Genomic DNA, 14,669 nt, shown 5'->3' with positions numbered 1-14,669 from the left:
GTCCAGGGAGGGAGCAAAACTGTCCCCAGGTCTTCAATGGCATTGCTTTAAGCAGTTTTCTCTCTGCCTAGCTCACTTCTGATATTCTAGTTAGGCTCAAAGAAAACTATTTAAAGCAGAGAAGCCTAGTGAGGGAAGCCAGGTGGGGAGATTACTGGTTTCACTCCCCTCCCTCTGTGCATGTCTTTTCATGTCACAAATAGACTTTCCATCCCTATTTTTGATGTAAACAGGACAGATACATGTGCAGGTGCCTCATCATGTCTTGTTTGGCCTTATGTTAGTGAAGGAAATGGTCAGGTTGGACTATTAGGCAATCATCCAAATTATTAATTCCAATATTTGCACTTGAGCATATTGAGCTTTTTGGAACCAACTAAACCTAAAACCGGATATTAAAAATCCTTTTGCATACATTGACACTGTGGTATTCCCCTACGTCATTTAATCTCCCATCCCTAGTGAACCAACCTTTTCCTAAGCCTTTATTGCGCTATACAGGCAAACCTGCGGAGGTTCCGTTCGCCACATACTACTGAGAGTAACAAAACCACGAGTAACAAGGCATTATGAAGATGGGGAAAGGGGGATTAGGTTCCTGGATTGAATAAAAAAAGCAAAAAACCCACATTTTTAAAAGGGGGGGGGGTGAAAAACAGCAAAAGAAAAACCTACTGCACCATGCTCTGCGGTGTCTCCTTGTGCCCAGTAATGCTCCCCAAACCACAAAATGCCCCCCAAACAACAAAAATAGGGTAAAAATGGGCAAAAAAGTGATTAAAATGGGTGAAAAAACAACTGTACTGTGGGGTCTCCTTATGTCGTGTTCAGCAGTGCCCCCCAAGCAGAGAAATGCCCCCCAGACCATGAAAAATCACAGAAAAAAATGCCTTTTTAAAACAGAAATTATCTACAAAATGACTGCTGCTTGCAAGCTGCTTAGAAATGATTACAAAAGGGCGGCAGGAAATGACATCATGGTTACTTCTGGCCCTCTAAGAACTGTAGGTCCATGGGTTTTAACCCTTTAGTATCCACAGATAATGAAATTGTGTGTCAATTAGACACCCACGGATATACAAAAACGCAAATGGTGAGTCCGTGAATAGCTAGGTTTCCCTTTATTCAAAGATCTTCAGTCAACTCATTGGTTAACATCAGTATACCCTCTAACTGGGATTCCCAGGTTTTGTTGATTACAACTCCTAGAATCCTCAGCTGCAATGGGTTTTACTTGGGGATTATGGAAGTTGTAGTCAGCTACATCTGGAATCCCTGTTAAAGGGAACACTGGTTGACATCCTGATTAAGGAAGTGCCAGCACAGCAAGAGGATCAGAAAAACAGCACTTCCAGGCTAACAGCACTGGTGTCCCAAGGGGGAGATTTTTTATTACCTCCCCTTCCCCAGGAAGCCTGCTGTGCCACCCCCAAAAATATCCCTGAGGGCTGCTTAGCCCTCAGGGACATATTTCGGTGCCACAGAGGGCTTCCTAGGGAAGGGGAGTTGGTCACATATCCTCTGCCCAGTGCACTGGTGCTGTTAGAATGGAAGCATTGTTATTCTGATCCTCTTGTTGCACTCGTGCTTCCTTAGTCAGGGTGTCGACCACTGACTACAAAATTACAGCCACTGTGGTATAGTTACAACTGGAGTGTTGGTTTTAAACTGGGGAATGATGCTCAGCCACGGAATTCATTAGATAGCCTTGGCAACAACTGCCTCTTGGCCTAACCTAATTCACAGAGTTGTTAGGATAATAAAATGTGACAAACCCATCTGTGTTTCTCTGACATCCTTGGAGGAAATGTGAGATATAATATGATATGTAAAAATATGAAGGAAGTATACAAAATAACAAGAAGTGCAATGAAGTCCAGGCAGGTGAGAGATTTTCATGATTGTTCTCCAAATACTGTTAGAACTTCTTCTTGAGCTCCTTGCTTGTTCTTCTCAGTCCCCTAGGCTTTGAGGAACCAGTCTTTGGGTACACTTAAGGAACCCTTGAGTTTTGATGGTGACAGTTAAGGCTAATAAGCTTGATTGTACTCTAGAGCAAATCTTCAGCAACATGTGGAGGTTTCAAGGCAGATGTGCAGCAGGTCCTCAGTTGGGATGTGACCGAACTGGTTCAGAGGTCCAGCAGTTTAGATAGTTCGGCCGGGGTGTGTGTGTGTTTAACTTTAAGGGACCAGGAGGGTGCTCTTACTCTCCCCCCCACACTGTGTTCTCCCACCGGCACTCTGCCCAAAATCGCTGGCATGGGGCAGCAGTATACCTTCTTGCCACCCTGGTCAGTATCAGATTGGAAGGGGCAGGTGTTCATGTGTGACGTACGCACGTGCACCGGCCACTTCCAGTCTGATGCTGACTGGGGTGGCAAGAAGGTATGCTACTGCCCTGTGCCAGCAATTTGGGACACAGCAATTTGGGTGGGGAAACATGGTGGGGGGGAGAGCACCTTCCCGGTACCTTAAAGGTAACACCACCACCCCACCGCCAAACCGTCGATTGGACAGTTCATGCACATCCCTAGTCCTCAGCAGATAAATTGATGTGGGAAAAGTGGCCAGTAAGAATATAAAGTTAGACGTTTTCTCATGTAATAAGCCTATTTACACAAGCAGCCGAACCCAGGCTAGGACAGCCCAGCCTGGGTTGAGCTGCTTCTGTGCAGCGCTGGAATCAAGCCCGATCTCAGCACTGACTTCTCACCCAATCCGACTATTTACTCCAGCGATTAGCTGGGATTTAAGGGTACAAGCATGCCCTTAACCCCAGCACCAGGGTCATGTGGGTGCTCAGGCTGCAAACAGCCCGAGCATAAACAGAGTCAGGCGCCTAGGGTACCCAACTCCCAGGGTAATCCCCCAAGGCACTGCGCTTGTGGGATTCCTGAAGGCCGGACGTCAATGTGTGTGACTTGGCTGTCTCTGAAAGAACTTTTTAAAGAAAATAAAGTTTTAATTACACAGTACGTTTAATGGGAGCTTGTCCCATAGAGAATAGGCTGAAGTAAATGATGTGAAAATATTGCATACATTTAACTCTCTTCCACTGAGATTTAATGTTTGTAACATTCCAAATTGTATATGAAAATGAAGAAATCCTGAAGGAAATATTATAGATCCAGGTATGTGCAGAAAAACTCATCATATGTAAAAACCCATTTTGCTTTGAAAAGACAAAATAGCTTGTACTCAGTGTCAAACAGAATACATTGAAAACCATGGTTGTTTGTATCCCTGAAATATTTTCCCTCCTATCAGTTCCATAAAAGAACCTTCCATCCCACCCTTCTATTCCTACAGCACTCCTCATTTCCAAAGACACTCAATACCCTGCACCCCAAAAGTACCTACACTGCTCAGAAGTGTCTCTTATATACCAGAAGATCAACCTGAATAAGACTCTGAGTAGGATATATACTTGACCAGTCATTTCATAGATCCAGGGCTTCATTTTCTGTATGGCATTCCATGTTTTTTCATTCTCATTTATGAGAAATAAAATGCTTGGTTCATGAAATGGGAAATGCTTATGTCTGTGTGGAATGTTTCCCCTATCATAGGAGAAAATAGGCATTCCCTAAGCATGCAGAGCTCAGGAATGTAGCCAATGTTAATTTAAATGTTTAGTCCAGGCTTTGGATCAGTTACAATAACAAAATAACTTTGGTAAATTCAGACTAAAATACAAATCTGTGGGTTTTGCCACCGCCAGAAAAATAAGCCAAAAGATGCCCAAGCTTGAACTTTTAGATTCTTTTAGATTGTGAGCCCTTTGGGGACAGGGTTCTATCTTATTTTTATTTATTATTTCTCTGTGTAAACCGCCCTGAGCCATTTTTGGAAGGGCGGTATAGAAATTGAATAACTAACTAACTAACTTTGTTAGGCATTCTCAAAAGCCTGGTGTAGATGTAGTGCTCTTGATCTTTGCAGAATTGCATTATCAGGTTCTGCCTGATCCTAGCTATGCACCTAGCTATCCTAGCTGTTGCTGCCTCTTGTGGCAGCCCACTGCGTGCAACAGGGTTTCTAGACATTAAACCCTGGGTAAGCCCTGACCTGGGAGATCATCTGTTGACTCCCTCTGTGGTAGGAAGTTTAAAAGCCTTCTTGGCTGTGGGAGTCAAGGCTCACTTGTTCTGGTGGGTTTATCTTGTTGCTTCTCTTGATTGTTTTCTTAGTGTGGTCTCTAGCTTATCTCTGACTCTTGACTACTTGGTTGATCCTCTGGTTCCTTTTTATTTGGCTTGACTTTTGGTGTGTTCCTGGCTCTCAGCTCTTGTTTGGCTCCTGATTGCTTGCTTGGTTTGATCTTGGGCGTGTTTCTGGCTTTTGACTCCTACTCAACCCACTGACTGTTGACTGATTACTTGGCTGGTCCTCTGGTGTGTCCCTGGTTCTTGGCTCCTGTTTGGCACTCTGGCTCCTGGCTGTCTACTTCAGTGTGACCTCTACTGTGTTCCTACACTCCCAGTCTTGGCCCTGGGCTTGTGCCCTCTAGTGATTGCTGCCCGTGGCTCAGCAAATTACATGCATGCTCTTTCTCCCAGTCCTTTCCCCTCACACATGCAAATTTTCCCTAAGCGTATTTCTTCCAAACCAGGGTTTTCCAACTGACTTCAAGCTATGGTTTCAGACTGTAGTTACCCCGATCAACATTAACTATAGTAAAGGATGGTGCAATCCCAATCATTAAGCAGAATAAAGGTCATCAGGGGAAGAACAGGGGAAATGGGAGGTTTTCTGAGAGGCAGCATACAATCCCAGGTTCCACATCCTGCCTCTTAAACCATGGTTACAGATCAGGCACATTAGGTCTGCATTGTGAGGGAGGCCCTGCTGATTCCCATCTGTGTGACCATGATATTGAAGTGAAGCATGTTTTAAATTCCAGATATCTTGAACCTCTGGCAACCTATCAATACCAGGACAATGGCTGTTGTATTTTATTATTCTGATTTTACTACGACTGTTATTTAACTAATTGTATAGCATACTCACTGCTCTCAGTAACAGGCATCCAGATCAGTGGTCCAAGGGCACCGCCAGAGCTGCAGAGAAAGACTGTGTCCTCACAGCCATGGATTCCTGAGCAGCAGAACATATGCACAGGGGAGTGATTTTTGCTGATCTCCTCTGCATCCAGAAGCACTCTTTGCCTCCCAGAAATATGTCCCTGTGGGTCACATGGCCCTCAGGGACATATTTCTGAAAACCAAATAATATTTTTGGAGGCAGGGGAGAGCAGCAAAAATCATCCCTCCCCTTGCACATATACTCTGCTGCTCGGGAAGCCTCTGGCTGCATTAAGATCAGCCTCTCTTTGCAAAAACGCAGCTCCTGTCATGACCTCAGACTGCTGCTCTTGGTCTGAGCCAGTATCTTTTCAACCTTTTGAAACAGATTGCTGTTGCTTCCATCATTGAAAGGACTAGCCCTTATCCTTTGGAACTAGGTTTCAGCTAGAGATGGGTTTTCTCCACTAGCTTTCACCAATATTTTTTAATCATTATTTAGATCTATGCTTGGATTTGGATACCATGTAGCCATAAAATTTCTGGACACTCATCCACAGCACACCAGGTTCATTTCCTTTAATACATGAGTTTGTTAGAGGCTATTGTGGTCTGTAGCAGACCACAGTGAATCACATCTGCTAGTTATGTGTCAGTGCTGGACCTTAGGGAACTGCAGGGATAGAGCCAGGACTGGGAACCAGATGTTATGAACTAGAAGTCAGAAAGGAAAGATACTATTGTTGGCCTAATGAAATTCCAGCCTGACCTGAAAACCTCCATAGCCTAGGCTATGAAGAGCCAATTACTAGCTGGATTGGGTGATAACTCCAGAGCCTCAGAACATTTCATGGCCCAGGGAAAACTTCATCCTGTAGCTCTAGTGGCTCACCACATGGGGCAGCAGCACACAGATCTGTAGGTTCCTACAGATGGTTCTAGCCCCAGCAGCTCCTTACACTGCAGGACTCAAGAGGCCCCAAGATACCTAATACTGGCCTGCTCTTCCCTATTCAGCCATGGCCCCTCTCATGTTCCCTCCTGGATACAGGCTGCAGCCTGGTAGATGAAGGACCTGCAACAAGGGCAATCCCCTGTTGGTATGGAATGGTCTTGTGCCAATGGAGTGCAGGAGGCGCATAGGCCTATTCATGCAGCTATGGACCTGGATCGTGGTTAGCTTCAAGATGGCAAAGAAGATTTGACAAACAGAAGTTAGCAAAGAAGTAACAACATATATGCCTAGCTTAATTACAGACAGAGTAATGTGTATGTCTTAGATTAGCCAAATCAAAAATCTACACAGGAATATATATTTATTAATTACATACTTATTTCTCCCAAAATAACTTTCCAGCTATTGATAGAATTTAAAGGAATGCATGAGTAGGAAAATAAATTCTAAGTTTGGTAGCAAACAGTCATAAATTCAAACAGGGGAGCAATTTGAAGATACCCACAGCTTTTCTGTCTCTTAGAATAATTTTGTCATTGTTTATCTTTCAGATAAAAACAAAGAAAATGGACAGAATAACTACAAATTACCAAAACTCCACACACCGGTATGCAGCAAAGTCCCCCCCCCTCCTTTTTGCTTAGTGTAACATAACATACAACTAATACATCAAATATGCTAGAGGGATCTTTAATTTTTTAAAAAATGCAATTTGGTAAAATGTACAAACAATCTATATATCTATATATCTATATATATAGCCTACCTGTCGCTGATCCCATGTATGGCAGCTCTCGCAAGAGTTCATGAGCGAGGGGAGGGGGAGGGCAGTGCGGGCGCCTGAGCAGGGCCAGGTGGTGAGCAGGAGGCTGAGCGAGGCCAGCAGCATTGCCAAGCCCGAGGCCAGTGCCAGCAGCAGCCAGGCGGGAGTCCTCCTGGGCCAGCGATGCTTTCCCATGGCCGGGGCAGGAGTGGCAGGTAGATGCTGGCCGGATGGCTGACTGCACTGGAAGCTGGTTGGCAGCTGTTGCGCCCGGGCGGGAGGAGTGGGAGGCGGAAGCGGCGAAGCCAACGAGGGGTGGCCATGATGCTGGGCAGGCAGACAGACAGACAGCAGTGGCAGCGAGAGGCTGAGACAGAGATGCAGCACGAGAGCCCAGGGCAGGAAACACCCACCTCTGGGAGGGAGGCACAGGGGAGGGAATAAGGAGTGCTGTGGATACAGGAAGCTGCAGCAGAGGCTGGACGGAGAGAGGCAGCTGGGGCCCCTGAGGTAGACTGCTTCTGGGTGAAGAGGCTCCCTCTGGCTGGGCCGGGGATTGCCCGGGAAGCTCCTGGCCAGCCCCTGGGCGAAGAGGCTCCAGCAGGGCTTTTCTTAGCAAGGGGCTGGTGGGATTGTGGAGGAGGAGCATGAACTGGGACTGGAGGGAGGGAGGAGAACAACCTGGGGCTGAAAGGAGGGGAGAACGGCTGAAGGGATGGAAATGAAATGAAGATGGGGGAGAGGGAGAGGCAGGAACAACTAGTGGCGCAGATACTCTCCGCCAGGTCAGCTAGTGTACAATAAGCCCTGTCAATGAAATCTAGAACTGCTTCTCACTCAGAATCTGAAGAGTTCCTAATCCATGGATGGTAACATCACAGAAAACTGGATTTAATGATTTTATTTGCATTTTTAAAGCATTATGACAAATCCATCCCAAATATATTTTTTGGCAGATGAGAATTCTGGACAGAGAACAGTCATATTTATGGAGATGAGCAACTCATTTAATAATTGTTTTGATACAGAAATATTGTTCTCTTGAAGGAAGGAGTTTTTTTTGCAGCTTAAAAACTACATTTGGCTCTGTAGATTGAAATGTTTGGGAGAAACATAGAAAATCCAACATGCCTGTGGCCCAGTTGAGGCATAATGGGAAACTTTGATTCATCTGCATGGTCTGTGTATCACACTCATGAAATTTCATGCATGCACAGAGACCAGCTTCGGGACCTCCTAGAACTTGTGAAAGATGGGTTTTTTTAATGCTAACCTTGCCTCCATGCCTGACTACTCAACAAGGCTATTCACATGAATGTGCAAAACTGCCCCATCCCGGTTTTGCACACTCATGTGAACCACCAGGATTGATCCCAATCCCTGTGGCTACACGGCAGCAAACCTGCCAAAGTAGCCACCTAGTTAAAGTAGCCACCCTGCTAAAGTAGCCACCCTGCCAAAGTAGCCACCTAGGAAACGAGCGCTTCCTTAACCTCATTTAAAAAAAAAAAAAAGTATGTCAGCCGCGGCTGGCACACTCAGTGTGTGTGTGTGTGGGGGGATCCCAGTAATAACGTGCAGTGCATTATTGGGATTCCTGGGGGTGTGGGAATGCTCAGCGGTGCATCCCAGCACCCCAACCCCAGAGCTGCTGAACGAGCTGTCTGGGCGGGTGATCCACCTGCCTAGGGAAGGAAACATGATCGTCTGTAGGAAAGGTAGGCTTAACCCTCCTTCCCTGCAGGCAGCCCACAAGCTCTCCTCATCGTGAGAAGAGCTCTAACGTGTAGCCACAGGCTCATATACTCCTCCCTGCCCTTTCTTCCTCTTTCACATGTGGGAGAGGGGAAACGTTCTTTCTCTTTGAAGCAAGTCACAGTTCCATATTATGTTTGAACTTGGGAAGTATTGTCTTGTTTAAAACCATAACTGAGGAATAAACCAGGATCTGAAACCACTATTTGATCCTCGTTTGTTTTTCCCTAATTGGTTTGAGGTAAATCACAGTTCCAGAGTTCATTTGTACTGCAGAACTGTACTTTACTTTAAAACAGAAATAAAAGATTTCCTTCTTGTCTTGCACATGAAAGAGGAAGGGGGCAGAGTGCATTTGCCCATGACTTGAGGAGAATTGTTCTCATAATCGAGCCATTTTGGAAGGGCGGTATATAAATCAGATAGATAGATAGATAGAAAGAAACTATATTTTCCCATCACTTCTGGCCTGGACTTGTGTTGCTTTTCTTCTCTGTTAAACAATAGCCAAGGACAGAGTATAACTGCACCAGACTTGTTACAGAAGGAGCAAAGTCTTCACATTTTAGATGGATACTATGTTAGCACTTTTTAGATGGTTATTGTGTTTAGCACTAAAGGGGCCCAAATACTTTCTCTGCCAATATTCTAGATACAGTTACTATAATCTGGTACCCATTTAAGTCAGTGGCAAGATTCTCACTGTAACTGAGCCATGTCTCCACTGCCCTCTTATATTTCATCCTTTATACAGACATTATACAGAATATGTTCCTGTAAGAAACAGCCCTTCAGCCAAAATCACATGTCAAATTACTTTGATTTATTTTGTACGTAATGGAGCTGCTTGATCATAAAAGTCATAAACTTGTACTAAACATAGAGGATTCAAAGTGAGCATTTCCAGAGCTTCCTCTGGGTCTTTTTATTCCTGTAGATAGCATAGTGATAGTGAAAGCGTTTTTAGATTAAATATGAATTTTGATTGTGGTATGATAATGAGCTGGAATTAACTGTTTTGCTTTCTCTGGAGATAGGGATGAGTGAATATTGAAATACAGCAAAAGCTCTAAACTTCTATTTCTCAAGCTCCCCTATTGTCCCCTATTAGACAGCATACTAGAAGAGTCAGGCATTTGGTTAATAAATACTTCCTTTTTGACACACTTCTCAAAAGAAGTGTTGACTGGGAAAATAGAGAACTTAATAGTGATAATTAGTATAATAAACAGCATGAGTTCTGAAGTAATAATGTGGGATGTCTCAGCAAAACCAAGTTTTGAGTCAGAAGTCACTAAGCCAATTTTCAGGACATATCATGACAAAGAAGGCAATGGCTGTGTGCCGCTATTATAAGTTGCCCCAGTTGGACTTCTGGGAAGTTTTCTAATGTATAAAAATGCTGTATCTGGCAACTTTCAACCAAACAGCCAGCGACTGGAGGTTGATGAAACACAGACATCCTGGCTACTCTCTTTGCCTTATTGTAGAATGGTTTTGTACAAAGATCCATGAAGCAACAACTACTTAATTATTTCCCAAGCTGTGGCTCTAACCATGTGAAGAAGAGGTCACCTGTGCAGTGTAGTGAGTAGCACTGTAATAGAAATAACAAAGGGTCTATGGCATCTTGATCTTTAACGAGTTTATTGTGGCATGAACATTTGGAAGTCTACTTCATCAAATGAAAGTATTGTATCATAATCAATCTCCAGTTGCTGACCCTTTGGTGCAAGATTGCCAGGTGCAGCATTTTTATACATTATAAAACTCCACAGTGTGGCAAATGATGACAGGCTCTCTGCTAAGCCAGAGATATGCAACAGGTTTTTAAGCAGCCACTATACCACAAATGTTGGTATGAAGCCACTCAAAATCTTCTAAATGGAGGAGTCTGATCATGCTGCACCCAGGAACCACTAAATTAATGCCTAAGATACTAAGGGATTCCCCTGTTCATCACAAACATTTGTTATAGTGGTTTCTCAGCAATTTTACCAGTATGTAGGGAAATGCCATGAGTCATCTCTATATTAAAACTAGATGTATAGTGGTTGCACTACAGTGATAGGTTCAATTAAGTTATAATATACTAGTAAATAAAGTTTCTATTCTGTAGGCATGAGTACATATTTGTGGCTCCTAGTTCCAATTCTCCCTCCTCCAATCCACACCTGATTCCAGTGTGTGAAAGAGGTACAGCCGAACATTTCCTCTCATGTGTGGCTTGGCTTGTTCAGAACTGGCATACTGCCTCTATGATTATGTAAACTTGATGTCCTGAGATTGTACTGCTCAACGTTTAAATGTTCCCTGTTCATACTATTCTAGCAATCCACAGTGTCACTACATGTGTTTTTTGTAACCAGCATGGGAGGGTGTTAACCATTCTGGGATGCAGTTTTGAGGCAGAAATGAACAGATGTCCCATTATCAAGCTTTACTTGTAAACAGAGTGTCTTGGGCTACATGTGCACCAAATTTCAAGTTTCTAAGTGATGTAGAAACACTCTAACACTTTTGATGTTTGAGTGAGCAAAATCCCTTACTAACAAGTGTTTTACATATATAATGTTGTCAACACTATCACACATATGATAGATTCTGTTTCAATAATGCAAAAACATAAAAACCTCAACATTTTGCTCATCGTCCAACATTTTCCCCCATATGTAACCCCCAAAAGGTTACAACTTTTTTTTATTTCTACAGCTGATGCTGCTTTTAGTTAGGGAACAAACTATCTTAGTTTCTTGTTTTGTTCCAGAGGTGCAACTAGATTATTTCAGGATGGCTTTTATACAAGAAATCTTTTTAAAGTAACTTGTAATGAGCATTATATGGCATTTTAAACACCAATATTCATACCAGTTCTGCACTCGGTTCATCCTTCTTACAAACTAGACACAGAGCTCGAACAAAGCAGCTAAAACACACCAGCATTAGGGACTGTTTTTTTTTCTTCTCTACAATCCAGGAGTGTAGAAAAAACGCTGTCCAAAGATATATTCCATTTTCATTTAATTCTGATGCAACCGTTTTATAATGTCAAGCTGTGAGGTGGAGTCCTTTCTTGATTCTCTGACCAAGAGGGCAGGATCTTTCATTTCATATATTTGTTTATCCCCAAACAAAAACAAGATGTTTGAAAGATTTGACCAGTCAAATGGAGACCAGAATTAGTTACAAGAGATAACTGACATCTTTAAAATGTCTGTGTTACTTTGAACATTTTCCAAAATCAGAAAAAAGGAAATAGGAGCTGCCAAAAACTATATGGCTACTTACAACTCTTTCATATTTTTGCCAAACTAGATGATAAGTGCAGCGTAGTTTAAGTATATTTGGCATAAAACCAGGTGTAAGTGTATCTGACTTTTGGCACTGGTTGGGTCATTGATCTTAGTGTACTCACTTCCATTTATTTCCCATTTCTCTGTAATATATAATCTTATGGCACAATGTTTGTAACAGTTTCCAAATGTGTGGTTTCTCATATTTATTCTATGGGGAAAACAAAATAACTTAACAAACCTTGGTTTAATTCAGGCCTGCACAAGATAAGGCCTGGGAGCTGGATCCAGCCCATGGGGAATTTTTGGTGGCCCAGGGGGTGGCCCAAAGCTTTATGGTGCCCGAGGTGAGGTGCAAAACATGACGGTCTGGCCCCCTTTCAAAATTAACCTTTGCAAGCTTTGAAAGTGCATGAGGGGCAGGGAGGAGGAAAGCTTCCAGCAGCCTCTTCTTCTCTCCTCATGCTGCCCCTTCTCCTGCTGTTGCTTCCCTACAACTGATATTCAGAGACATCTTGCTTCTCAGGCTGGAGGTGGACTATAGCCACCAAACTAGTAGCCAGTGATAGACCAGTCCTCCATCAATTTGTCCAAGCCCATTTTAAAGCCATCCAAGCATGTCTTCACCACATCCCATGACTGAGAATTCCATAGATTAACTGTGCACTGTGTGAAAACTAAAGTAAAGGCCAGGAAATTTGTTGGTCCTAAATTTCCTGGCCTTTAGTTTCATTGGATGATCCATGGTTCTAGTGTTGTGGGGGAGAGGGAGGGAGGGAGAGAGAGAGAGATTCCTCTCTGTCCACTCTCTGTATTTCATGCATGATTTTATACACCTCTATCATGTCTCCCTGTAGTTGCCTCTTTTCCAAATTAAAACACACACACCAGATGCTGTAGCCTTGCCTCATAAGGACAGTTCCCCTGATCACCTTGGCCCCTAATCATTTTGGTTGCCCTCTTCTGCACCTTTTCTAGTACGACAATGTCCTTCTTAAGATATGTTGGCCAGAACTGTACGCAGTACTTGAAATGAGGCTGAACCATAGATTTGTATAAGGCCATTATAACATTAGCATTTTTATTTTCAATCCCCTTCCTAATGATCCCTAGCATGGATTTTGCCTTTTTAACAGCTGCCTCTAAGGCTGGAGGTGGCCTGCTCCTATCACTGAGGTGACCCACTCACCCCACTGAGTTGACACTTTCAATATACTGTCCACTACAACCCCAAGATCTCTTTCCTGGTCAGTCACCAACATCTCAGACCCCATCAGTATATAAATGAAGTTGGGTTTTTTGCCCCAATATGTATCACTTTACACTTGCTTACAGTGAACCACATTTGCCATTTTGTCACCCACTCACCCAGTTTGGAGAGATCCTTTTAGAGCACTTCAAAATCTGTTGTGGAATTCACTACCCTGAATGGTTTAGTGTCATCTGCAAATGTGGTCACTTCACTGCTTAACCCAACTTCTAGATCATTTATGCATAAGTACAAAAGCACTGGTCTCAGTACAAATCCCTGTGGGACCCCACTTCTTACTTACTTCCATAGTAAAAACTGTCCATTTAGACCTACCCTTTGTTTCTTGTCATTCAACCAGTTACCAATCCACAATTGAACCTGTCCCTTTATCCCATGACTGCAAAGTTTACTCAAGAGCCTTTGGTAGGGAACCTTGTCAAAAGCCTTTTGGCAGTTCAGTGTGTCAATCGGATCACTTTTATCCACATGCCTGTTGACACTCTCAAATAATGCCAAAAGGTTAGTGAAGCAAGACTTGCCCTTGCAGAAGCCATGCTTGTTCTCCTTCAGCAAGGCCTGTCCATCTATATGTTTAACAATTTTGTCCTTAAGTATACTTTCCATCAATTTACTAGGCACAGAAGTTAATCTAACCGGCCTGTAGTTTCCTGGATCCCCTTTGGATCCTTTTTTGAATCAGAGTTACATTAAGTACTTTCCAGTCCTCTGGTATAGAGTCTGACTTCAGGGACAAGTTACATATTTTTGCTAGGAGATCAGCAATTTCACATTTGAGTTCCTTCAGAATTTTTGGGTGGATGCCATCTAGCCCTGGCAATGTGTTAATTTTTAGTTTTTCATGACAGTTTAGAACATTCTCTCTCGTCACCTCAAATTGGCCCAGTTCGTCGGCTTCCAAGCCTGAGAAGTTCAGTTCTGGACTAGGTAATTGGTATATGCTCAGTATCCTACACTGTAAAGACAAATGCAAATAATTCATTCAGCTTCTCTGCAACCTCCTTATCCTCCTTAATAATACCTTTCATATCCTCTGGTATATTTAAATAAGTTTTTGTTATTCCCCTTGACACTTCTAGCCATATGCTCCTGAAACTCTGTTTTCGCATCCCTTATCTCCTTGCATTTCTTTTACCAGCGTTTATGTTCCTTTCTGTTCTCTTCATTTGGGCAGGACTTCCATTTTCTGAAGGAAGTCTTCTTCCCTTTTATAGCTTCCCTAAATCTACTTGTTAGCCACGCTGGTGTCCTCCTGAACTTGGTGGTACTTTTCTTCCTTCTTAGTAAACATTCCAACTGAGCTTCTATTATTGTGGTTTTGAATACGTTCCATGCTTTCTGGTTTGACCCTCCTGACTTTCCCTTTCAGTTTCCTTTTTATCAGTTCTCATTTTTGAGAAGTTTCTCTTCTGAAGTCCAATGCAGCTGTGTTGGACTTCCTTGACAATGCTCCACTCGCATATAAGCTGAATTGGAGTGGTTCTACAACTCTGACATTTTGCACCAGGTCCTGGGCACCACTCAGGATTATGTCCAAGTTTGCCTTCTTTCTGGTTGGTTCCATGACCAACTGTTCTAACACATAGTCATTTAACATGTCTAGAAAT

General features: G+C 43.2%; 1 protein-coding gene across 21 annotated transcripts in view; it reads left to right on the top strand.

Moving 5' to 3' along the window:
* The window catches only part of ABI3BP (ABI family member 3 binding protein), a 233,136-nt gene that overhangs the window by 87,563 nt on the left and 130,904 nt on the right, over positions 1–14,669 (top strand). For all 21 annotated transcript variants that reach the window (XR_008320120.1, XM_053312005.1, XM_053312018.1 and 18 more), the window contains one exon: positions 6,533–6,588. Coding sequence is in view for 20 of the 21 variants with exons in the window: in XM_053312005.1 (XP_053167980.1) it covers positions 6,533–6,588 (56 nt within the window). In the remaining variant the exon portion in view is untranslated. The remainder of the gene's footprint in view (positions 1–6,532; positions 6,589–14,669) is intronic.

This window comes from Hemicordylus capensis, chromosome 3 (assembly GCF_027244095.1).
Source record: "Hemicordylus capensis ecotype Gifberg chromosome 3, rHemCap1.1.pri, whole genome shotgun sequence".
In the NCBI taxonomy this organism is placed as follows: Eukaryota; Metazoa; Chordata; class Lepidosauria; order Squamata; family Cordylidae; genus Hemicordylus; species Hemicordylus capensis.
The sequence above is the reverse complement of the archived record's forward strand: the minus strand, read 5'-3'. Positions and strand labels throughout refer to the sequence as shown.